We start from the raw sequence: 26353 nt of genomic DNA on the forward strand, positions 1-26353 counted from the left end.
TTTCGTATGCCACGTAATTTTAAACTACGCCATCTTTCGACAAGACGATTAGGAAGGACTTGACAACACATGTTGCACACGTTTTAATAACTGTATTGTTGAAATAAGAATAGATTGACACGAACTTTGATTATAAGATTTAGCATCCCGTGTTGACAATGAGCGAAAAATTGATCGGTGTCATCGCAGTCCTTAGTTTATTGTCAGTTGTGTTTGCCGGCGAACTGACATTTGAGTTACCAGATAATGAGAGACAGTGTTTTTTTGAACAAATTGAAAAGGGTGTTCAGTCTACCCTTGAATTTCAGGTTTGTAAACAACAATAACAAATATAAACATACGAAACAACAATAAATAATTCAAAATTCGATGCAATTATAGATGTAAACATAGTAAAACAGATTTGTAAACATGACATATGTTGGGTTTGTATGATTGTTAGACACAATGAAGAGGGTAGTAATGCCCTTTAATATCAGGCATCAAACAGTCTTTTTACAGCTTAAGTTCAAGACAAATTGGTTAAGGTTCATCATAAGGAACTGAAAAATATGGCCGTGTTTACACCTAAAAAATTACTATGAGTACATGTACAGACAAACTGGTACATCTAGGAAAGTTTTAAGGCATGGCAGGAACTAGAAATATAAAAGTTATACGCAGTCTACTTTTCAGAAAATTTAAAACTTATCTGGATTTTATTGTCCAGTTTTTTCAGTCTGCAGAAGATAGCAAAAAAAACAAACACCCGAGTTTCATTTGATACGGTCCACTCAGTTACACAGTTTAAATCACCTATTGTCTACAGGTGTTCATTGTCCGGTACCTCGAATTACCGAATAACAGTGTTATTATCCGAATAACACATGTAATGACCGAATAACTCTTCAAATATCAATATTAACACATTTGAGTGACTTTTAAACATATATTATTGAATAAAATTATAATAGAAGTGTATTTTATAACCTAAAAATGATTTACAAGTTGCAGGTAAGTTAATATTGATCATTATAAATTTATGGATATCGGTGTGATGGGGAAGACCAAAGAACCGCCGATATGTATGGGTCCGATTTATTCACGACAACACTGAGCGACTTCGACATCTTCAGCAATTTCTTCAATCATCTTAGAGTGAAATTAATTGACGCCGACACAGAGCAACTATTTTTTGGTAATTGGTAATGACGAAGAACCAGGATTAGTAAAATCTAAATAGTGTATTTTCGCAGACTATGACAGACAAGCCCGTGCCTTGTGCAGGATATCTTAATAGTTGTAATTTTATAGTTTTAAAGGGGCTTGGTTAACATCCATTTCTAAATCACAAATATAAAAATATGATAAAGATAATATTTTTTTTAATAAAAAAATTAAAACAAAAACTAATTTAAACAGTTTACTATTCTATATTTTATTTAAAAAATGCCCACCCTCATATTGTTCATTGCCTTGACGTGGTGTGAGGTCTCCACTTTGGTGGTCTAAGATGAACACGTTGAGGGATTGTATGCAATCTTTCTTTTATTCATTCCTTACGATTTCCTTGGTCGCCATCTTGGAAGTACACACCGATATCCATAATTTTATAATGATCAATATTAACTTACCTGCAACTTGTAAACTATTTTTAGGTTATAAAATACACTTCTATTATAATTTTATTCAATAATATATGTTTAAAAGTCACTCAAATGTGTTAATATTGATATTTGAAGAGTTATTCGATAATTACATGTGTTATTCGGATAATAACACTGTTGTTCGGTAATTCATGTTACCCTTCATTGTCCATCTATTGTCCATTTAAATCAATACTACTCTCAATCGTTTTCACTACTTAGTTAATTTTAGCACCTTCTGCAGGAACGAAAAAAACTGGATAGCAAAATCTAGAAAAGTTTATAATTTTCTAAAACATAAAATGCATTTAAAATTTATATATCTAGTTCCTGCCATCCCTTAAAACTGTTGCAGGTGCATAGGTTAGTCTGTACTCAGAGTAAAATTTGAGGTGTAAATACGGCCATATTAGCCAAAAGGTTATGATGAACCTTAAGATTTTACAGTGATTCGTCAAAATATCCTTTTCCTGATTCGTCAGAGGTCTTAAATAATTATTGTTACTTTCATTTTAGGGAAAAAATTAAAGTGATTTGTCAAAATCAGTCGATGTTTTTAACGTCTAAAAGAAAGAGTTCATTTCATGGTCATCTGTAACCAAGGGGCTGCTGGCTCAGTCGCTATGCCTTGTTACGGGGTCATAATTTTATGCGAAAAATCATTAGAAAAACGTTGACACCAATGACAGAAACTAGTTGTTGCAGTTATCAAAGATCAAACAGATTCACTTTTGATTATCATTTAATTCCAAGTCCAAGAAATAAACATAGGACAATGTCAATATCAAATGTACGACTCCTAACTGTAACTATCTCGACTCTCTGTTCTTACTCCTTATCCACACTATTTCTATTCTCTACTCACTACTCTACTACTCTACTGTTTTACATTTATTTTCACACAATATTTATACTATTAATCAGACAATACTTCATTTGTAACAATACTCAAATTAATATGACATTTCATAACACCTAGCAATAAGTAACAGTTTTCACATAATTAATATAAAAGATAATTATAATTCCTCATATAATCCCATTAACACATATTCTCTTATATGCTTAATTCTCTCACATTAATTCTCAATCTGTCACAAAGCCTTAAATATCAAACGTCACTAATTAACTCACATTTTGTTTTGACATGTAAATTATTAAATTTGTAAAAACAGTATTTTTGTAAAAGTTTAATTTTTGAATAAAATAATAAATCAAAATATAAGTCCAATTTAGCCTTATGACACATATACCAAAAATTACCGTTCACATCATTTGGCAAGAATTCTAACGTTATTAATCAAGAAGGTACCTGTATTACGGCCCTCAATGAACACTTCAGAAAATAATAATATCACTGTTTGTCAATTGAAAATTGGGATTACCAAACATACATAAATTACAAAGACCTTGACTGAGTGAGACTTCAAGGTAACCAGGGTATGACCTTAATATCTATTCAATATCATTATCCTGACAACCCTCAATTTGTACAACTCTGGATAGTCAAGATGATTGAGTTTCAATACTTTGGTTCCAAGAAAGTTAATTTAACCTTGTCCTATTTTCATTTTGCACACATCAGTCACGTTAGAATGGCAGAAATCTATGAAGTGTTGGGAGCAATACATCATCGCTTAAATAATGTACATGAAAACATCAACAAACAGATTATGTCAACATATGTTCCCTCATTCTTGTTACCCCGTATGGTATTTTCATGAGGATAAGGGTGTCAAACAAAATTAGTGTGGTCGATTTTAAGTTTTAAAAATATCTGTTTTAATCATTGACCAGTTCACATTTTTGTTCAGAAACTTGCCTCTAGGTTCAGGATTTTCTTGTTATGTTAAAGATTCCACTGTGGCCTTGGACTGTTTTCTGCTCTTCAGTAAGATGTTTGCTCTTTATGGTCAGGTTATTGGCTCTTTGACACATTTCCGATTTCCATTTCAATTTTTTTTTCATAGATTTCCTTAATCATGTTAATTCCCCTGTGTAAAAATCATGTCATGTGCATAGAAAAATGTAACTTGATACTAAAAGACATTTTCAAGTTTTGGGAGTTGTTACATTTTGTACAATGTACATGTAAGGGTAAACTCAATGCAAATTAATTATCAATGATTATGAGCACAGACATATACATGGATCATGTTGTTGGGACTTGACACTACTTTATTTAAGTCGGTTTCATAGTAACGATAGGATACGGAAATTGACATGTGTGAAAAACTTACTCGCAATTATCCCAATTATTTCTAATAATAATAATCAAATATCATTCAAACTTAGTTTAAAAGAGATAGCGGTGTATTGAACTTATAAATTGTCAATTAATTTTTGTTATGATCACATTCATTTCATCACAGCAGGGAACGGAATGCAAACCAGGAAATTGCACTGATTTCTCCCAAATTCCCAAACCATTACAAAACATCACACATCACATCAGCAAAGATCAAATAAATCACAACATGACAATATATATATCTTCTTTATTATAATTATTTGTATTTGTTTAGTATTAGAATTATTGGTTTATTTATAAAGCAGTTCTGATAGTTTTTCAGTTAGACACTTCCAAAATCCATAAATAGGAAATCTTGTGTGAAGTCTTGTAAAAAAAAAAAAATTTAAATGTTTAATCGCGATTAATTATTTAAAACTGGTTCTTCATACTGAGTTTGTGTATTTCTTTCTTTTCTGTTTTCATTCTCTTTTGCACTTTTCCACTACCTACATGACCTATAGATATATGGACCATAATTTGCTATTGGGCTCGTTTCCTATAACTATAGAAAAGTGATAAAATTGTGAATTACTGTAAGAAAAGTTGTAACTACATCTAAAGATGCCATTATTTTTATCAACATACAAGTGTATGCTACTCTTCCCTAGAAAAAAAATTGAAATATACAAATTTCAAAGATTCTACAACCGTATTTTTGTGTCGTTTCTCACGTTACTTTTTGCTTCCGAAGAGCATAACGCTGACTGATTTATAGATAATCGTCACCGGCAAATTCGTAACTTTTGCTTTCAAATAACAAAGAACATCGACCAATAAGAATAGTCAGAAGAAAATGCCGATGACTATAAGTATTTATGTAGCAGATGTAAGAACAGTGGCGTGACTTTTGTGTCCGATTTCGTAACGCAAATTTTAGATGATGTAATCTGCTTTGTTGTAATAGAATTCTTAAAAACAATATGCAAATATGAACATTCGCGAGATGTTCAAACAGGTAAATCAGAGATGATTTAAATTCTTGTTTTGATCTTCGTAATAATTAAGTAAGAAAATGACGTTATCGTTATGCGTTACATTTAACACGAAACAGAGAAGTCCAGTTATTTATTAAAATTGTTTTTGTCCTTAAGTTCTAATCATTTCCGGTCATAAGTGAAACATGTGACTAACATGAGTCACGCCATTACAGCCGGACATACGATATACTAGTTCTAAACATTGTTTTTGTTTCCAATGGGATGTTAGCAAACATAATCTGTAGACTTGTTTCGACTTGTTTAAAAAAGGAAAATACAATTTTCAAAGAGATTGCGCCAGGGGTCTATTATTTTTCCTATGTGCATAATGTTACATACGATCTTGTGTGAAAATAAATGCCCAATGACTTGACAAAATCGATTTCAGATTTGAACGACGTTTAAACACACTACGTTTCCCAATAACGATGTAAAGGGTCCTTGGAAAATTCAATCGAAATTACGTCTCTTTATCATGGTGTCGATGTTCGTTGGATTGATTTTGCTTCAGCAGTAAATATTACTGGATATTTTAGGTGAATAAAGATAATTAAATGAAAAATGCATGTTAATTTACCGTTACACTTGGAATGTACAAAGTTGGTAACTTTGTCACAATTTTTAATTATTTTTTTTTTATTCATGTTCTGCAAACACTTTTCAGAAACGCAATAAACTTGTCAAAGGAAAAGTAAACTTTTACCAGGCATGACTTGAAAGGAAGTACTTTATTGATTTTAGCCCACTAAAGTAGGTTAAAATGTGGAAACCATGTTGATGGTGTACAGGTCACAAATATCACATGGTGCCTATTTTAAAGATTTTAATTCCAAGTTAAAAGTTTTTTTCTTTACTGGATTTAAAGAATTTTACATTGCCAATGATTTGGAATAAATTTTATATAACTGGAATTTCAAAACCAAATATAAATATATTTTTTTGGCCAAAACATCAAGATACAACGATTATGGTATCCTGTATCAATGAAGAAAATATGGAAAATTCTGAATAAATTGTACTAATTGTTTTCAAAACAAGCACATATTTAGGAGTTTTATAATACTGTTACATTTAAGATGGATATTAAGAAAGAGTATACTGTTCAGATTATTTCAAGCATATTTTGCAATAAAATAAAACTAAAAAAATGCTTTCGGTTTCTTATGGTTTCCTGTCACATTTAAAAAAACCTTTAATTTAACATTGAAAATAGATTTTAAATATTAACACGAAGCAAGTAACACTTGTAATGGTGTTCATTTATGTCTTTTGAAATATATTGTAGAAAATAAAGATTGGTTTCCTTTTTGGTTTCCTGTCATGTAAACGGTGAATCAAAATGTATTAATTTTTTCTCGAAAAACTCAATTGTTCCATTCATACTATTCTAACACCAACACAACCCACAAAATAAAAGTTAAAATTTTAGAACTTATAAAAAAGGATACAAAAAGAAACCAAAGGCCGAATACCAAATTATGGTCCATATAGGAAGATGTGGTATGAGTGCAATTGAAACAATTCTTCATCCAAGTCACAATTTATAAAAGTATTAAACCACAGAGCCTAGGCTCACACTAAACAGCAAGCTATAAAAGCCTAAAAATTTACTAGTGTAAAATCATTCAAATGGGAAAACCAACAGTCTAACCTATATATATATTAAATGAGAAACACTTATGAACCACATAAGCAGACCACAACCACTGAACATCAGATTCCTATACATGTACATTGTATATACATGTAGATGTATTCTAGTATTATTCCAGTATTTTGTTTTAATACATTTTAATTGATTGGCACATTTTCCTTTGATCTTTCTGCCTATTATAATTATTTTCACATCAAGGACATAATTTAGCTGACATATATATATATATACAACATGTACAAGTAAAGTTTATATTCAAATACTCAATTTGCATTATTTTATAGGTTATATCAGGTGGTCAGTATGATGTGGACATGGAATTGACCGCTCCCAATGGCCAAGTGTTATACAAAGACGTGAAGAAGCAGTACGATAGTTTTACCTGGACACCAGATCAAAGTGGGGTCTTCAAGTTCTGTTTTAGTAATGAGTTTTCAACATTTACACACAAGATCGTCTACTTTGATTTCCAAGTTGGAGATGAAAAGCCACTTTTTGAACAAGAAGGGAAACATGCAACAGCTATGACTCTGGTAAGTTGAACTTTTGTATTTTCTTAAATAACATCGATTTGGCATGAACTAAAATAAATGACCTGTATTTTTTTTAATTTTCGTTTATATATTGTCAGGCTGAATATTACAAATGAAAATTTTGTGATCTAGAAGTCTTTTCTTTCGTGCCGCTAGTTTGCATGCTATTAGTTGTAATTGGTATTGCATGATAGTTCTATTTTCATTTGTTTGCTTATCATTGTTCAATAAACAGGTATACATGAGTTATAAATGGTTTATACATTCAGGAAGCCATTATCTAGTAAAATACAGGAGGTGGCCTCTTGTTTTTGGTTGAAAGTGTAAGTGTGTGCTCATTTATGTACAGACATTAAACAACTTAATTAAAGAGCATTGTAACAATTGACTTGACAATACTCCAGCTTTTTTGTTCAGTAAAAAATATGGAGGGCCTAGGCCCAGTGGGGGGACACCTTAATAAAAAATTTTTGGGGGGAGATGTCAGGGTTTGAAAAATTCTGTTATAAAAAGCATTTTGAAAAATATATTTGCAAAACTAGAATACTCGTTTTTTAAAAAGTGTGGTTTCAAACAATTTTCATTTTGTCTGGGATGGATAAGGCTATTAAGGGTTGTAGAGAAAGAATTCCCTCATGATAGCCACAAAACAATTGAATGATGGATTTTTTAATTTATATTATTTGTATTAAAATTTCCCAGTCCATATATACATGTATAAGGGCAAAGTAAAAAAAAATGGTCCAAATTTTTTTTTTTTTGTCAAATTTCAACATAGTTTTAGTCCATTTTCTTTTACAGTATCTTGATACATATACATTTAAGTTAATAAATCCAAAAGGATATTAAAAAGTATAAAGAAACAAAAAAGTTCTGTAACTTTATTGACATCAACCAATTGAAAAAAATTAAATCAAGTATACCTTTTGGGAATATGATTTCAAACAAATTCTATCAAATATTAATGTTTTTTTGATTGCAGAAATCCAAACATTACTTTTAATGCAAAAATTAATAATCTCATCTTTGATTATAATTTTTTTTAATGTTTTTGGCTATTTTTTGTATCAATTCATTTAAAGTTGATTAAAAAAGTTTTAATTAAAAAATAATTCATCAATTAGTTGATAAACAACCTTCTCCTTATCAAAATTAACCCTTTTTTATATTCAATGACAAAAAAAAATGATAGATAAATCTTTTAAGAAAAAAATGTATCTAACAGAAAATACATCCAATTTCCACTGTTTTTGTTGCACTCCTGACATATTATACACCAAACTAAAATACAGACACTAGATCAAAATGCTCATGATTTTTTAAATTTTTTAATCATTGATGGTTTATAAGGACCTAAATCTGTCATTTGAATGTAATTTCTGTTTTACCTCATGCATCTTATGCACTTCAGACCATATTTAAATTGGATTTTCTGACACATTCTTATACAATTGAGGGTAAGTTACCAAACTATGAACTAAATTCCATTAAATATCCATCAGAATTGTTGTTTGACAGCTTAAAAAGAGATCTGCAATCTTCAAAATTTTTCTGAACTCTTATTGTTTTTTAAATTATTACCTATATAAGGTACTTTATTTTACCCTATCTTGTTGCACTCCTGACATTCAATATTTATCATAACAAAATAGTTTATCCATTATCAAAACATACCATGCTTTCTAGATTAAGTGTTTATATACATTTGTGCCTTTCAGATTTGACATTTTATTTTCATTTAAACAATATTTTTATTAGCTATATATCATACATATCACTTATTGTATAAATAAATTCACATCTCATCACATTTCTCTACTATTTTCTTAAATAACAGTGATTGCAATGTCAAAATGGGCTGAGTGTTGTGGCTTGGTGTGTAGATTAATCCTGCTAAATATCTTTGTAAAATATTGAGCATTAGACAAATTACATTAAAAAAAAATGCCAAAATTGTCAGGAGTGCAACACTTTTTCTTGACATTTGAAAAAAAATGTTTTATTTGAAAGACACAGCAACTTGTAATATGATGACATGTGCCATAGATTCTTATGTATATTAGAACTAGAATGTCTTAGGGATGATTTCAGCTCAGAATGAAGCTTATCCATTGAACCTTTTTGATACAGATGTGTTTTGAAAAAGAGTCGTGCCATGTCAGGAGTGCAACACAAAAAATAATGTTACTGAGGAAAAGATGAATTTTGCTTAAATGGCTCACACCTAAATATAAACAAAAGTCAATCCTGTATAACAAACATGTTCTTTTAGAATGTCAAAGCAGGACTTATAGATATATTAGTTTTAAGTATATTTGTCCTAATCAAAAATTCTTGAATTTTTATATAATTTAGGATTCTCATAAACTGTGCATTTTTAAGAGAAATAACCATATTTCAGTTTTAAAAGTTTTATAATGGTTTCATGAAATACTAATTAAATTATTATAACTGTATTAACAAACAGTTAATTTTTATGAACTCCTGACATGAATTTACCCCAACAAAAAGTGTTTGCATATATTCAATATTTTTATCTTAGAAAGTTTCTCAAATTTTGAGTTCATCTTGCTTATCCAACCTTAAAATAAATAAAAGATGGGAAAGATAGTTGATGAAACTAAACTTACTAAACTTACTTGAGAACAGAATCAGACAGACTAAGGGACCAAAACACACCATCAAAGTCAACATCGACTATAACTTTGATGAGCAGAAAATTGAGAAAAAAATCTGAAAGAAGATCCACCTCAAGGACACACTAGACATTATATAACCAAAGAAAGCACAAGAAATTTAAAACTTAATTTAAATACAAAGACTTTAACCAGAAATCATAGTTATAATAAATGGAAGAAAAAATAGAGAGATTGGCAACAGAAGAGAAAAATAAATTTACACAATCCAAAAAAAATCCAAACCCACAGAAAAATATTCAGTTGATAAGTAAAAGTACAGGTTAAGATACACCATCTAGAGAAACAGAAAGAGAAGACTTAGTTTAGGAAAAATTCGTCCTGACAAACACAAATCTTGCCCTGTAAAACAATTGAATACATCATAGCCACAGCTAAACCAAGGTAGTTAGAAAGAACTAAAGTACTGATGGAAGTGTGCTAGAAGTTGATGGGTGCTGAAGTGGAAACAAAGTTGAGAGATCCTTAATAGATTTGGAAACTTGAAAAGAAACTGGCATTTTCAAAAAGAATAGAGGCTACCTAAAAAACTTAGACTTAGAACTTAAAAGGAACTCTTTGAAAATGTCATTTTCTTTTCAACAGTTTTCAGATATTTAAGGGGTTCCTCATCTTTGATTATACTTCAACATTTTAAAACTCATCAATTTCTTGTACTCAGCTGCCATCAGTTCTCATTAACTCTGACAACCACCTTGATGTAGCTGTGGATATGAGGTGCTCAATTGTTTTAGCACAAGATTTGGAATGGTCAGGCAGATAATGTCTTTTTCTTTGACTTCTCTTTCTGATTTTTTAGGTATTGTTAGTCCATCTGTACTTTTGCTACATGACTGGACAATTTTCTGTTGGCTTGCAACTTTTTCAGCTTGTGTCAAGTTTCTTCTTCTCTTTTGTTACCACTTTCTCTGTTTTGTTTTCCTTTTCTCATATGTGTTTTAATTCTGGTCAAGTCTTTTGAATTAAGTGTTACATTGTTTTGTTTTCTTTATTCTTTCTTTGTTTATATTTGTCTAGATTAACCTTCAGATTAGGATCTTAATTCATTGTTTTTCTCAATTTTCTACTCCTCAAAGTTGAAGTTGTTGTTGACTTTGTATGCACTTAGACTGTCTGATGTTACTCTAAAGCTTAGTTTCACAACCATCTTTCCAATCTTTCATTCATTGAAAGGTTGGGTCTTAAAATTGAACTCAGAATGTGATAAATGGTTTGTTATGGTAAATCCATGTCAGGAGTGCAACACAATTAATAGTTTGTTATATCAATTATAATAATTAAATAAGTGTTACATGAAACCATTCTAAAACTTGTAAAATGAAATATGGTTATTTCCTAATCAAATGACAAAGTTTAAGACAATTACCTTCCATAATTTGAAAATTATATGAATATCTAGCATAAAAATATGTTTGTCTGTGACAAAAAACAATTCTTGGATCTAAGTCCTGCTTTGAAACCTACCTTTAAGAATTTATTAAACCTCAAACATGTAACCTAAATAGTTAGAAAACATGTTTAGATGCATATAAGTCACTAGTAGGTGAAATTATCTTAAAATGTAAGTCCAAGAAAATGGTAATTTAAAAGTGTTGCACTCCTGACATCAAAGAAATGGTTCTAAAAGAAAAGTTCCTTGTCTATCAGACTTCTCTTTGGGTGCAATCTTGTATCTAGTATAGTATCTTTTGAAAAATAAAGCAGAACCATATATTTGCTTTTGCATTTTTTAAGTGTGAGTCTTTAAACTTCGAAGTTGCACTCCTGACACTCATAGGGAGGCCTTATTTACTTGACTCTGACACATTATTTATATCAATAATCAGGTAAGTAAACTATTTATTCTAGAAAGGACATATTTGTTTCACAGTATTGACCTTTGTTTATGTTTAGGTGTGAGTCATTTGTTCAAAATTCATTCTATTCCTCAGTAATACTAATTTTTGTGTTGCACTCCTGACATGGCACAACTTTTTTTCAAAACACATCTGTATCAATATGGTTCAATGGAAAAGCTTCATTTTGAGCTAAATTCATTACTAAGATATAACAGTTTTCAAAGAAATAAGAATTTATGGCATATCACTCCATAAAACAATTTGCTGTGTCTTGAAAAAAAAGTATTTTTTCAAAATGTCACAAAAAAGTGTTGCACTCCTGACAATTTTGGCGTCTTTTTTTAACATAACTTTTTTAATACTTGAGATTTTCCAAAGAAATTTTGCAGGAATATTCTACACATCAGGCCACATCATTTGAAATCAAATAATACAATCAAATTATCAGCATGGCTGATAAATATTGCTATATATGCAAGGAACCATTTTTTTTTACTTTGCCCATAAGTAAAGTTAGTTGATGAAACCTGTTTATTGAACAATACCTGCATGTTGTACTTTCCTGCATGAACGCATCATCTTGATCTGACTATTAGCATATAAAAATCTGTTAGGTTGATAATTTTGTAGCATTGATATAAGTTGAAACAAATGAAGATGGTGTGACACAGTTTGCTACATTTATACTGGACAAAGATTTTTTTTTCGGTAGCAACCTTTTTTTGGCTAACTTGGGGAATGAAATAAAATAATAAAATAAAAAATAAAAGACAATGTAGTGTTTCAAAATTCTAAGAACATGTATAGTCTATGGTCTCATAATTGTTTCGAAGGATTTATTGGTGATCATCAGTTTAAATTTGAGTTTTGTCAGGAATGTCTTTAGCATATTTCAATACTGTCAGATTATTTAAAATTACTGATATTTTCTTTGAAATTAGAAGTGATTAGATCAATATGATAGTTTTAGATTTCAAAATCAGAAACATGATAAATATGCTGAATACTTTTAAAACCATAAAAAAATCCTTTGACTTACAATCAGTCAGGGTGAATGCTTAAACAAGTCTGAGTCACTCTGAAGTCATATTTATTCACTCGAATATATATGTAAGTAATATTTACTGTTTAAGTAAATTTGTAAGATTTTTCTAATTTTGAATTATCTCCCCTTTTATTTTTTGGAATAACATTTATTATCTAGACAAAATTTCTGTCAATTACAGACAATAAAACTCTCTAATAGAACAATGTTGTCATGAAAATTCAAGAAAAGAATGAAATAAAATTTGTTTACTTAAAAATATGAGTTTAAAAAAATTAATGTACAAAGCATAAAACTAGTCATGTACCTCAAAAATTAAAAAAATGAAGTTAAGCTGGACCAGTGTATAAAGAACACTTGTATAAGTATTACCCCTGACTGACAATAACATTGTGCTAAATTTATATAGCATTTTATGGTTATTTAATCAATATTATTTATTTAATCACATGACACATACATGTGTTTGCATTAAAGACAGAAATCTTAATAGCACAGATATATAGATAAAATAAGAGTTATTGCCTTTGCCTCAGAGTTTGCGAAAACTATGGATCATCATACTCATGTCAGTTCTGACAGTCAACATGGTCAAAATTCCATCAAGTTTGCCATTTAAACATGTTTAATGTTTTGTGTCGGCCTTTTATACAATACATTTTGCAACATTTTTTAAAGCACCAGTCACCAGCATAAGTTTGTACCCTGTAAGTCAGACTCCAAACACAAATTGCCATAAGAAGCATGCAAAGATAAAGTAAAACATGAAAGAAGATATAATAGCCTATTATTTGAACTTGGAATTATTTTAAATTATGGAATTTGCTTGATTTCTTGTGTTTAAAATTTTTGATAAATTTCATGTTTATTTGGTATTATAATCTTTTGAGTGGTAAATAACACTTTCTTTACAATGTATTTTGGTTAGATAGTGTTGTGCGTGGCACAGTGCATTCTATTAAAAATATACTATTTTCTTTGTAATAGAAAGTGTTCATTTCTTTCAGTACAGAATAAACATGGAATTTATTAAAAAATTCAATAATAAGAAATCAAGCAAAGTCCATAATTAAAAATAATTTCAAGTTCAAATAATAGCCTGTTATATGTCTTTTCTATTAAATAAGTTTTAATAGGTATGACTTTGTAAAGAATCTTCATTGTAAACCAACATGACCAATGTTAAAAGAACAAATGTACCTTTTCAAATTAGCCAATACATGTAAAATATTCCAATTGCATGTGATTAGAATGGTTCATGATTTTCTGCTTTGTTCAAATCAACATGAAAATAAGTACTGATAAGAAAAGATGAATTCCAGTGATCATGGTTTATATCTTTTAAGTTATTTTTGCATCAGGTTGTGTTCATGGTTTGTGGCTTAGAAGAGTTAGATAGTGCAATTGAATCTTTGCTGTTTTCGTTGTTCTTGTTTCATTGCCTTGTACAATCAGTGATCTGGAAGGTTTTTTTCACTATGGGCCCAGGGCCCCTCAAAAATAAATTCAATGGGCCATTTTAAAAAATAATGGGCCATGTTGTCAAATGAGTGGGCCATTTGAATTGACTTCTGTAAAAAAATAAAAGTATCATTATTTTCCCAAGTTTTGGAAAAGAGGTGTTGGTACAAATTTTCCTAAAAATTATGATTTTAAATAATATTGTTCCTGTGATTCTGTAATTTCAATGAATATACAATAACTTCTTCCAAAAAGGACAATATTAAAGATAAACCTTTATTTACAATGTTTAAACTGTTACTGTTGACTTGTTTTCATGTTCATGTTTTTTTTAACATTAAATTTGGGTCTTCGTCATACCATACTCATTCCAGACGTTCCGTATTAGAGGACATTTCAGGAACGTCCTGTGCACTTCTTGTATTATTATTATTGCTTCATCAAGATGCCAAGAATAACAGTAGAGAGTACCATTAATTGATAGAACAAAATAATAATTCGCTGAAGTCATGTTTACAAAATGTCAAAACGAGCCAAAGACCAAAAAATGACAAGGACATTTAAGCGCCTATAATGGAGACAAAAACTATATTCATAAAATGGCTTCAGGGGTTTTCAATCGAAATAATAGCAAGCTAAACTAAATCAAAAGATTATATATTAGAGTTAAATCTCGTCTGTAATAGCCAAATTTCACAAATGTAAAGTTGTTTATAAAAAATTATATCATGAATGATGGTTAATTGCGTTTTTTTGGTTATCAGTTAAACCGCATGGTTCTATTATAACCATAGGAAAACACCCGAGACGTTAAACCGCATGGTTCTATTACCATAGGAAAACACCCGAGACGTCCTAAAAATATATAGGTGCTCCAATGATTGGAGGAACATTTTACAGTTGTTTCCACACACATGTGGCACGGAACACGATCGGAAATCTATTTGACGATATCTAAACGTTTCGAAACGATGTGAAAAATATCGTGCGCCACGTGGGCGCTTACATTTGTCACTCTATGCGCCATTTCTGGTGAATATGCGCTATAGGCGCAGGGCGCACGTCCTTCCCGATCACTGTACAATACACATGATACATTAAACTTGTTTCATGAATTGCCGTAAAATGTTAAAGGTAAAATTTTTAGGTAAAATGTCTTTTGCTAAAAACTCAACACACACTACAATTAACCGATAGACACAATGAACGGTAATATTTATCAAGCTTTTTACAATTAGCATGCTAGGTCAGATCAAGATGTATATCTGGTTACGGCTTATTTTTTTCCTTTGTAGATGGAGACATCAGCCGTCAGTATACACGAAGACTTACGTAACATATTAGATGACCAAACTCATCATCGTCTGCGTGAAGCTCAAGGCAGAGTATTTGCTGAAAATTTAAACGATAGAGTATTTTATTGGTCGTTAGGACAGTCATTAATCATATTATTTGTTGGAATAGGGCAGGTTTTAGTACTAAGAAGTTTTTTCACAGACAAGAGAACAGGAAAAGCATAATGTATTGCTTATTAGATTTTATACTTATTTCATGTAGGCCATCCTTGAAAATTTATGAATTTGCTAGGATTTAAAATTCTTCCAGTATAAATTAGCATAATCATTTAAGTAGTGGATATAAATTATGTGGGGGAAATATTTGCAAAATGTACTAAAAACTGTTGAAATATTTTTGTTCTTTTGGATTGAATATTCATGAATTTCTTATGAAACATGTTTTATCTTCAACAAAATACATGTTTTCCACTTAGGCTTATAATGTGCATCTATTGTTATCCTTACAATCTAAATTTGTTTTGAAACAATGTCAATGTCATGGACAAATTCTTGAAATTAAAAATCCACAAAATCAAGCGTTAACCAAAAAAAAATCATTTTTAATAAACCAAATTTTTAAGTATGGCCTTATCAAGATATATTTGAAGTTCAGTCTAATTAACATGATAAAGATAAAATTTCCCCTAAAACTAGGATGTATATAGATTTTTCACAGTTTAGATCAAGTTTGTGGTCATCAAATTTTCCAGTATGGTTTCAGACTCATAAATTAACCTATCAAAACTTGCAATGCAATTTAAATGTTCAGATTATTATATTTTAGAGAATTGATTGAAAAAAAAATCTATTCAAGCATTGTTTTCGAAACTATTTTTGGCAGGTCCAAAGTAAAATGAAGTACATACCAAGACTCAGAACGGAAATCATGTTTGTAATTAGACTTAAATTTCATTGTAAATTATTTTCATTGCTCATTTCATTTTGCTCATTTCATACCATTATAGAGGAATGAAAGTATTTGACAAAGTTAGTTAATAAATAGGAGTACAAGGGATTTGAACTGTAAATTTTTCGAAAATCTAACCTAGCTATTTTTTTTTATTTCTCCCACAATGCATTGTGAATTATCTGATAACATTAAAAATTTACTTTTACGTAAATGCTTTACATGTAATGTTGCCAATCACTTGTAAACTGTTGTAAGATTTGTACTAAATTTGGAAGGCAACTAAAAAAACACCTATATTTATACATTTATATATCCCATGCATGTTCAGTAACTATGGTAACTATATTAAATGCTCTGATGCCATTGCATGTCAGGATGTCAAACTTATTCAAACCATATTGCACTGTCAGACTTGTACATGAATACACAATTCAGATACTAGACATGCTAGATATATTATAATTTTTGTAAAAGTATGAAAAATCTCAATTTTTTTTCTCTTTGATGTAATATAATTGTAGTGTGGATATTTTGTATCACTGTGTGCTATTTGTACTTCTGTTTTATATGATGTATGTGAACACATTTGCATTGTCGTGAAGTGCGTATTTTGAGAATATTTATTTTGTTTGTTTTTTTGTATAGATGGTTATCATTCCATATACATGATATACTTGTATAAAAACATTCATTGTTTTTTTTTGTTTTTTTTTATGGTTATGTACTTTTTGTTTTAGAAATAAGCTGTTTGGTTTAGTGATCTAGTGAATGAAAGATTTCCCAGTAGATTTTATAGTAATAGTTAATTAGATGGGCGTATCATGATCACAGGAAATCTCATTTGCAATTAAATCAAGGGTTTACTTTAAAATCTACAAAGTCAGTGCTTGCTCATTTTAAGTTTTTATTGTTATTTATCTTCCATTTGCTTCTTTAGAAATCTAGTTTTCAAAAGTTAATTTAGAATTTTTCTTATTTTTTTTTCTTTCTTCTACTAAATAGTCAATTAAAATATTTCTCTGAATTAAGTACATGATGAAGGGAAATTGGAAACAATTTTGGAGACAACATCAAAGTTTTAATTTTCAGATTAAATACTTTCAGATATCTGCTGTTGAATTGTGCTCTCAAACAATTTTTTTTTATATTAAAGTAGGAGAGCATTTAGAAATAAATATGTAATTGTTATCTTTTATTCAATAAGTCAGCTATCATGATGAAAGAGTATCAATAATTTAAATTTGAAGTACTTTGTTTATTTGTATGTTTTGTTTTCCATTGACAAAAAGATTTAAGGAATAAAATGCTTTAATTGACTCTTTTTACATATTGCCAATGGTGTAAACAGGTCCAGTATAAACTCCTCAGTTCACTATTCAGCCTGTTTGTATGAAAGACCTTGTGCATTTATTAGCTTTTATGTAAGGGAATGATTCATATTTAGTCAGAAGCTTGATAATGTTCAGTTATAGCATGTCAGAAATATTGACATCTGCCTTGCAAACAACTCCTCAAGGCTCTTTGATGATACTTTGAAGTTTTGCTGCACATATTGATATTGTGCAAGGATATTTCTATAATAATTGTTATGCCAAAAATTAGATGTTTTTATAATTTGCCTACGTTTTTTATCTTATTTTTGAAAAAAATCGGAATAAATTTCTACATTTTAAAATCTTGTTTTAAGACTGTTTGTTATCAGTATTAAAAACTGTCAATATGAACAAGTTTTCTGCACCCTATCAAAATTTCCCCCACCCTGCATAAAGAGGAACTAATATGTGTGTAATTATATGTCATTGTGGTATGATAGTCATAATACGATAAAGGTCCTATAACTAGCTCTCATATATATGGTACAATCAAATTATTGTATAAAACATAGCAGCAAACAATGTATGACAATGTTCTTTCAAATTGTCTTAGAGGAGTACTCACACGGTAGATCTTACAAGATGACACTATTGCAATACTAAAAAAAATATAGTCCCTAAACTTCCTGAAAAAAGATGGTATAATATGGTCAACTACTATTCTGTTAAGTATGAGAGCTTTTCTGTAAAATGGTCTCAGAGGTTGGCTTTCACAAGATGTTTTTGTTACAATTCTCCCAACAAATCGTCAAAGACCCATAACTCACATTAAAATTGTCAAATCAAAATTGGTCAACTACATACACATATAATGGCAACCAATTCTACCAAATATGAAGAGTTTTCTGTAAAACAGTCTGTGATCTGAGTGGAGTTGCTTTAACAGGATGTTGCTGTTACAACATTTTGAAAAATGTTCAAAGTTCTATAAATCTGATAAAAATGGTCGAATCGAAATTGTGGTATAAAATGAACAACTACACATGAAAGTTAACAATAGTACCATGGATAAGAATCTTCCCTCTCCGATTAGTTGTATTCACAATGAGTTATTGCCAAAATACTTTCAAAACAAATATAAGACCCTTTACTCCTTTGAAATTGGTCGAATTATAATAACTGTACAGTACACATGATGAGAACAATCCCACTATTAAGTGTATAAAGGACTTTAAGGAGCTGCGTTCACAAGCTAGGATTGTAACAATACATACAAAAATGTCATATATGAACTTAACAAAAGCTCCTGAAGAATTTGATAAATGATATTATACTGAAAATATACCCTTGTCAAAAGACTACAAATAATAATACCACAAGTAATACAACTTTATGTCATAGGGTCTGAGTGTTGATGTGTTTCGGACTTGTGATAATGACACAACTACTGATGAGGTTTCTAACTTGTTACAGGCTCAAAAGCATTAAATCTGGGTTTAAAGTCTATATTATGGTTTTTGTGTCGCAGAAAGCTGGACATAGGGATAGTGATCCGGCGGCAACAGCTACGGTTCAGTGACTTCTTAAAAAAAGGCCAGAATTTTTGTAATGTTAAATTCTCTCTTATTATACGTAATAGGATAACTATATTTGGTATGTGCGTACCCTACAAGGTCCTTATACTCGTCAGAGAGTTATCACTTGACCTCGACATCATTTCATGGATCAGGGAACAAGGTTAAGTTTTGGTCACAGATATAATAAGCAATAGGTCTTGTATATTCGGTGTATGGAAGGACTGTAAGGTGTACGTGTCCAACTGGCAGGTGTCATCTGACCTTTACCTCAATTTCATGGTTCCGTGGCTATAGTTTTTGTTTTTGGTCTGTTTTTCCTATACTGTACGCAATAGGTCTACTATATTTGGTGTATGGAATGATTGTAAGGTGTGCATGTCTAGCTGGCAGGTGTCATCTGACCTCATTTACTTGGTTCGGTGGTCAAAGTTAAGTTTTTGATTTTTTGGGTATCTTCTTCTAAACTATTCCCCATTTCCATTCTCAATTTTATATGCAATAAGTCAACTATATTTGATGTATGGAAATATTTTATGATCAATATGTCAGTTTTTGTGGTTTGGTCTGTTTTTCTTTAACTTTAAGTATTAGGTCAACTTTATTTGTTGTAAGGAAGAATTGTTAGTTGTACATGTCTGCCTGGCATGGTTCATCTAACCTTGACCTCCTTTTCATGTTTAATTGGTCAATGTTTAGTTTTTCTGGTTAATGTTAATATGTGACAGTTGCCAATGATGGTTCTAGTAAATGCAAAAAATCCAAATAAAAAAATTATGAAGGGGATCAATTAATAGGAAATTTTATAGACGAAATCAACACCATTGCGCTTATCACAGAAAATCAATAAATGACATTGAACTCCACTTCTGCATTTCTTTACCGTGTCCGGTGACCTAGTATCTTATAACAGCTGGCCCAATTAAAAATTCTTTCCCGCGGTCTTGAATTTGAATATGTGAAAGAATTAAAATAACTTATCATGCAACTAAAAAAAGTAAGAGAGAAATTGTAACAGTACGATAAACAATCTGGTCTAAAAAAACGACGCTAAGGGCAACACTCTGTCTTAAACAATAATACATTTCTATATTGGCCTCTCATTACCTGATTGCAGCGTCATTGATGAGTCTTGTGAAGACAAACTCGCGTCTGGCGTAAAAAAATAAACACTTTCATAAAGTAAGTTGTGTAATAATTTACGTGAGACAATTAACTCAATGTCATTGGTCCTTTAATCATTATAACACACATTAACATCTTTTATAAATGTAGTTAAAGACGTACGCACAGACGGACTAGGTAACCACTCGATCTGAGCGTCAGTGACGAGTCTTATGTAGACAAAACGCACGTCTGGCGTAATAAATTATAAACCTGGTACCTTTGATAACTATTTACACCACTTGGTCGATGTCACTGCTGGTGGACGTTTCGTCCCCGAGGGTATACCAAGCTTAGTAGTCAGCACTTCGGTGTTGACATGAATATCAATTTTATAGTCATTTTCATAAATTTACTGTTTGCAAAAGTATGAAATATTCAAAATACTAAGGATTTACTTATCACAGGCATAGATTACCTTAGCGTATTTGGCATAACTTTTTGGAATTTTGAATCCTCAATGCTATTCAACTTTATATTTGTTTGGCGTTCTCACTATTTTTATCTGAGCGTCACTGATTCATGAGTATTGTGAAGACGAAACGCGCGTCTGGCATATTAAATTATAAGCCTGATTATCCTTGATAACTATTTACAAAACTGGGTCGATGCCACTTCTGGTAGACGTTTCGTCCCCGAGGGTGACACCAGCCCAGTAGTCAGCACTTCAATTATATGGTCATTTTTATTAATAAACTGTTTGCGTATATGTATGAATTATTGTCGAGCCTGCAACTTTTAAAAGCATTATATTTTAGAAGGTAGAAGACCTGGATGCTTCATACTTTGTATATATATAGATGCCTCATGTTACGAACTTTCCGTCAGTCACATGTCCAATGTCCTTGACCTCATTTTTATGGTTCAGTGACTACTTGGAAAAAAAGTTAAGATTGTTTGTAATGTTAAATTCTCTCTTATTATAAGTAATTGGATAACTATATTTGGTATGTGCGTACCTTGCAAGGTCTTCATGCCTGTCGGACAGTTTTCACTTGACCTCGACCTCATTTCATGGATCAGTGAACAAGGTTAAGTTTTCGTGGTCAAGTCCATATCTCAGATACTATAAGCAATAGGTCTAGTATATTCGGTGTATGGAAGGACTGTAAGGTGTACATGTCCAACTGGCAGGTGTCATCTGACCTTGACCTCATTTTCATGGTTCAGTGGTTATAGTTAAGATTTTGTGTTTTGGTCTGTTTTTCTTATACTATATGCAATAGGTCTGCTATAATTGGTGTATGGAATGATTGTAAGGTGTCCATGTCAAGCTGACAGGTGTCATCTGACCTTGACCTCATTTTCATGGTTCAGTGGTCAAAGTTAAGTTTTTTAGTTTTGGTCTATTTTTCTAATACTTTATGCATTAGGTCAACTATATTTGGTGTATGGAAATATTTTATGATCTATATGTCGGTTACGCAGGTTTTATTTGACCTTGACCTCATTTTCACGGTCTATTGCTAAGTTTTAAGTGTTTGTGTTTTGGTCTGTTTTTCTTTATTTATAAGCAATTAGTCAACTATATTTGTTGTATTGAAGAATTGTTAGCTGTTCTTGTCTGCCTGGCATGTTCATCTGACCTTGACCTCATTTTCATGGTTCATTCATCAATGTTTCATTTTCTTAGTTAATGTTGAGTTTATTTGACAGTTGTAATAAAGCTTTATATTTAGGTCTATCAAGATAGTATCAAGGATAAGTAAAGAAGGCGAGACATTTCAGTGTGTGCACTCTTGTTAAAAAAATAAGGATTTATTGATCTGAGCGTTACTGATGATGTTTGTGAAGACGAAACGCGCGTCTGTCGTATTAAATTATTAGCCTGGTACCTTTAATGACTATTCTCATCCTTTAATACCGGCAATCACCACGCATATACTGTGGAAAATGTGTTCCAAAGTGGCATTTAAAAAAGGGTATAATGTACGGCATATGTTTGGTTACATATAAAAAGTAAATTCACAAAAGTACTGAACTTCGATGAACATCAAAACGGAAAGTTCCAATCAAATGATTTAAAATATCAATCGAATGGACAACACCTGTCATATTCCTGACTTGATATGTTTGCGATGTCCATCAATTATGACACAGTTGATTTTATAATCATGATAATGGCGCACAGTAAACTTTTTATCTAAATGCATCTGTTTCCATACAGACAGGTGTTTCGAATATATACAAACATGTAGCGATTATAATGTCCAATAATTCAATTGATCCAATTACATTTAATTAGAACGACCCTACATGTTTTCTACATCACGACCCTCAGATAAGGAAGAAAGGACACTTTAAGTCAGTTGTATACCTCAGTCTATGGTGTATGTTTATACAGTTTATTTCGACTGATTGATCACAATTATGGGCATTTATCTATTATGCCTGTTTGGGTTGCTCTCTCAATTTTGTCGATATACTATCACCACTGTCATTCAAGTGGGAGGATTAACTAGCTTTAAAATTTTGTTTAGCCAACTATTTTCTTCGCCAAAACCCTGTCATGAAAATTGCAGTTGTTTTCCACTAGTTTTTGTGATGAATTGCGTTTTATAGCCTTCACCTTCTTTAATTTGCCCTGGAGTTCGGTATTTTGGGGTTTTTTCATAAACGATGCATGTATATTTTTATATATATATCTATTTAAAAACCAGATTGTTTTCCTAAAGTATCTCATTTTCTAATTTTACCACAGCAAACATCGATTATTCATTTTATATTATGGTTTACACTGTAAAAACTCAAATCTAGCATTTATGAAACGAGTAAATCTTGTACTTGTAAAAAATAGTAAGGTATTTACGAACGGAAGGTTATCATACTATCTGTGTGCACATGTAGAGACAGTGCCCTAGATCATGCAAAATTAAGGGGTGCATCTGTGAAAATGATTAAACGGTGTATGTTTTACTTAAAAGGGTTTTCATAAACTTAAAATAGTGGTAAAATCATATTGGAAATTGCAATTCTTTATTGTCGTTCGTATATATGTTATCTTTTAGGACAAAATGTCTTATCATATCCATTCAGACCTTTTGGTCCAGTGGCATACAACGAATGTGTCCTAAAAATAACAGTTTCAACTAACTTCAATAGACCTTATCATCTCACGATACGTATTTTTTTATATTGTAGATGGAGACAGCCTCTGAAGATATCCACTCATCACTCAGAGAGGTAGTTGATAGCCAGACACACTTCAGATTGAAAGAAGCCAAAGGTCGAATATACGCTGATGATTTGAACAGTCGCGTTTTCTACTGGTCGTTAGGACAGACATTTTTTATTCTTATGTTGGGAATCGGACAAGTGTTTGTTCTTAGAAGTTTTTTCAGTGAGAAAAAAGGTTACAATTCAACCCCTATTACGTCATAGTTTTTGTACTGAATAGGAACAAATTATCCATATCAAATCGGCAATTTGAATCGTTATCCGTTTTTATTTTTCCACTGATATTAAGGTATATTTATTTTTTGGTCTGAAAGTTCACAATTCAGGTATATGTTTTAATTAATCGCTATATTTTCAATGGCGTCTGCTTCTTTTCTCAGTAATATCTTTCACTGAATAAAATATTGTCAAAACAATACATAGGGTAGACAAGTTTGAGTGCAGACGAACAAATTTTTAAAATGTTTACAATAATTTGTAAAAGTTTTTGTATTGCCAACAGAAAATGTACTATTATGCTGTTATTTACAAACATGTTATCATTTTTTTTACCTGATAAAGTTCTTTCAAATTTAAAAAAAGTAAATATTTGTTGAATCTACCAGTTGTTGGAACACATTAATCGGAAACAGTACAATGTTTGAGCGAACCCTTTCTTTGACATCTTTTCAAAGTTACAATTAGATGGAATTCATCATTACAATCATGGTGTTGAGATGTATAAAATATTTTGCTCAATTGAAAATACCCATCGATTTCAAAAATAGTCAAACGTATGTATGCAAACCGATGTAAAAGTCAAGTAGTTTTGGTCCTCAATAGCCAAAGGATACGAAAGGGTCACGTGGAGCGGAGCAGACAGAATTGTATCTAATGGCTATTGACGATGAGTAGTAACTTTTTTATCAATAGATTTGTTAAATTATTTGTTAAGACTTCTGTATACATTGTTTTTAATGAGCCTTAGTTTGAAACAAACAGCGGCATTGTAGTCCAAAACTACAACTGATATAAGCAGGACCCAAACAATTTAGAAGTTAATACCTCAAATATCGGGGATAGGGATACTAGTTCAAACTTTTCTTGTTACTGGAAGATGTAGCAAACTTTTCCAATATGAAATTTATCAAAACAGCGGTAGGGATATGGCATTAAGGAATTGGCACATAAAGATACATTATTTTTATTATAAGGGTCTGGGTGTTGTTTTTACATAATAGGAGTATATTTGGGGGACATAAAGAAAAGATAATGATGAGGCACTAAACTATATGAAATAGAGAAAAGGAACACAGAAATACAGGCCCCTTAGCCAGATTCTCATATACGCCCATGTCATTGCACAAGTAAGACTAGTGCATTTTTGTACATGAGAAAATTAACCAACTACGTATACTAGTCGCATAATTTAATCATATGTGTCTAACATAGACGTTACAGAAATGGAATAGGTCCCTAATGTCATAGCTTTTACAATGTAACGCTTTCAATATCTAAATGTACTAACATCAAATTTACTATCATGTGAAATTAAGCAGCTTTAATGTTTTCCTTTTCTCCAATTAAAATTATTTTATATGTTCAACTGTGACTGTGTTTATTCTACACCAATTTCGAAATCAGATTGTTGTATAAAAACACTTAAATCGATAAACAGATATTTGACATAATAAGTAGTGAATAAGAAAGTTACACCACTGAACTAATAAGCAGCACATACATATCATTCCATTATTTTTTTTATACCTAAGATACATCCATATACCGGTATTATCCTATCATACACATGACTTCACAAATTATTTCAAAGCCGTTAAAAAACTGCATGTAAAGCATTTGATAATGTAAACTATTTTTAATCTTGAAAAATATACTTCAGTTCCTTCTCAAATGACAAGATAAAAAGCTCAAACATATCAAACGAATGGACAATAACAGTCATGTTCCTTGCCTGGTGCAGGCATTTCCTTCTGTCGAAAATGGCTGCAAAAAGTAAAATCACAAAAATACTGAACTTCCAGGAAATTCAAAAAGGAAAGTCCATAATCAAATGGCAAATTCAAAAGCTCAAACACACCAAACAAATGGAAAATAAACTCATCATAGATACCAGGACTAAATTTCGAATATACGCCAGACGCGCCTTTCGTCTACAAAAGACTCATCAGTGACGCTCGAATCCAAAAAGTTTAAAAGGCCAAATAAAATACAAAGTTGAAGAGCATTGAGGACCAAAATTCCTAAAAGTTTTGCCAAATACAGCTAAGGTAATCTATGCCTGAGGTAGAATAGCCTTAGTATTTCAAAAAAAATCAAAAATGTGTAAACAGTAAATTTATAAATATAACCATTTCAATGACAATTCATGTCAGCACAAAAAGTGGAAAACAACTGTCATATTCCTGACTTGGGACAGGCATTTCTTATGTAGAAAATGGTGAATCTAACCTGGTCTAAAAGATAGTTAAACCTATCATGTCCTTATATTGAATATTATGATAATGTGTATGCTGTTGCACCACTGACCCAGGACAGTATACTATCGGACGATTAACCGCACATGTTAACCAAGTCGTATTCGTCAAAAGACTAATTCAGTAATTCGTTGGTTTAAGTGTGATATACCAGTATTTGTTATTCAAGTAAACTATTGCCGGGGTCTTTTAAAGTTGAATATATGGTATGGGTTTTCTCGTTTATGAAGGCCGTACGGTGACCTATACTTGCGTTTATCCAAAAATTGGTGAAGGTTACTT

The 26353-nt window shown here is 30.9% G+C and overlaps 1 protein-coding gene across 2 annotated transcripts; it reads left to right on the forward strand.

Annotated features, from left to right (window-relative positions):
• LOC134718865 (transmembrane emp24 domain-containing protein 7-like) lies at window positions 1–25182 on the forward strand. 2 transcript variants are annotated; one of them, XM_063581685.1, is made up of 3 exons: window positions 1–308; window positions 6834–7082; window positions 23562–25182. In XM_063581685.1, the coding sequence occupies exons 1-3, from the start codon at window positions 159–161 to the stop codon at window positions 23799–23801; spliced, it is 639 nt and encodes a 212-aa protein (XP_063437755.1). In that variant the 5' UTR covers window positions 1–158; the 3' UTR covers window positions 23802–25182. The 2 variants fall into 2 exon arrangements, with proteins under 2 accessions (XP_063437755.1, XP_063437756.1); XM_063581686.1 differs by lacking the exon at window positions 23562–25182 and adding an exon at window positions 15418–17685.
• The last annotated feature ends 1171 nt before the right edge of the window (window positions 25183–26353 follow it).

The sequence above is a fragment of the Mytilus trossulus genome, chromosome 5 (assembly GCF_036588685.1).
Source record: "Mytilus trossulus isolate FHL-02 chromosome 5, PNRI_Mtr1.1.1.hap1, whole genome shotgun sequence".
NCBI lineage: Eukaryota > Metazoa > Mollusca > Bivalvia > Mytilida > Mytilidae > Mytilus > Mytilus trossulus.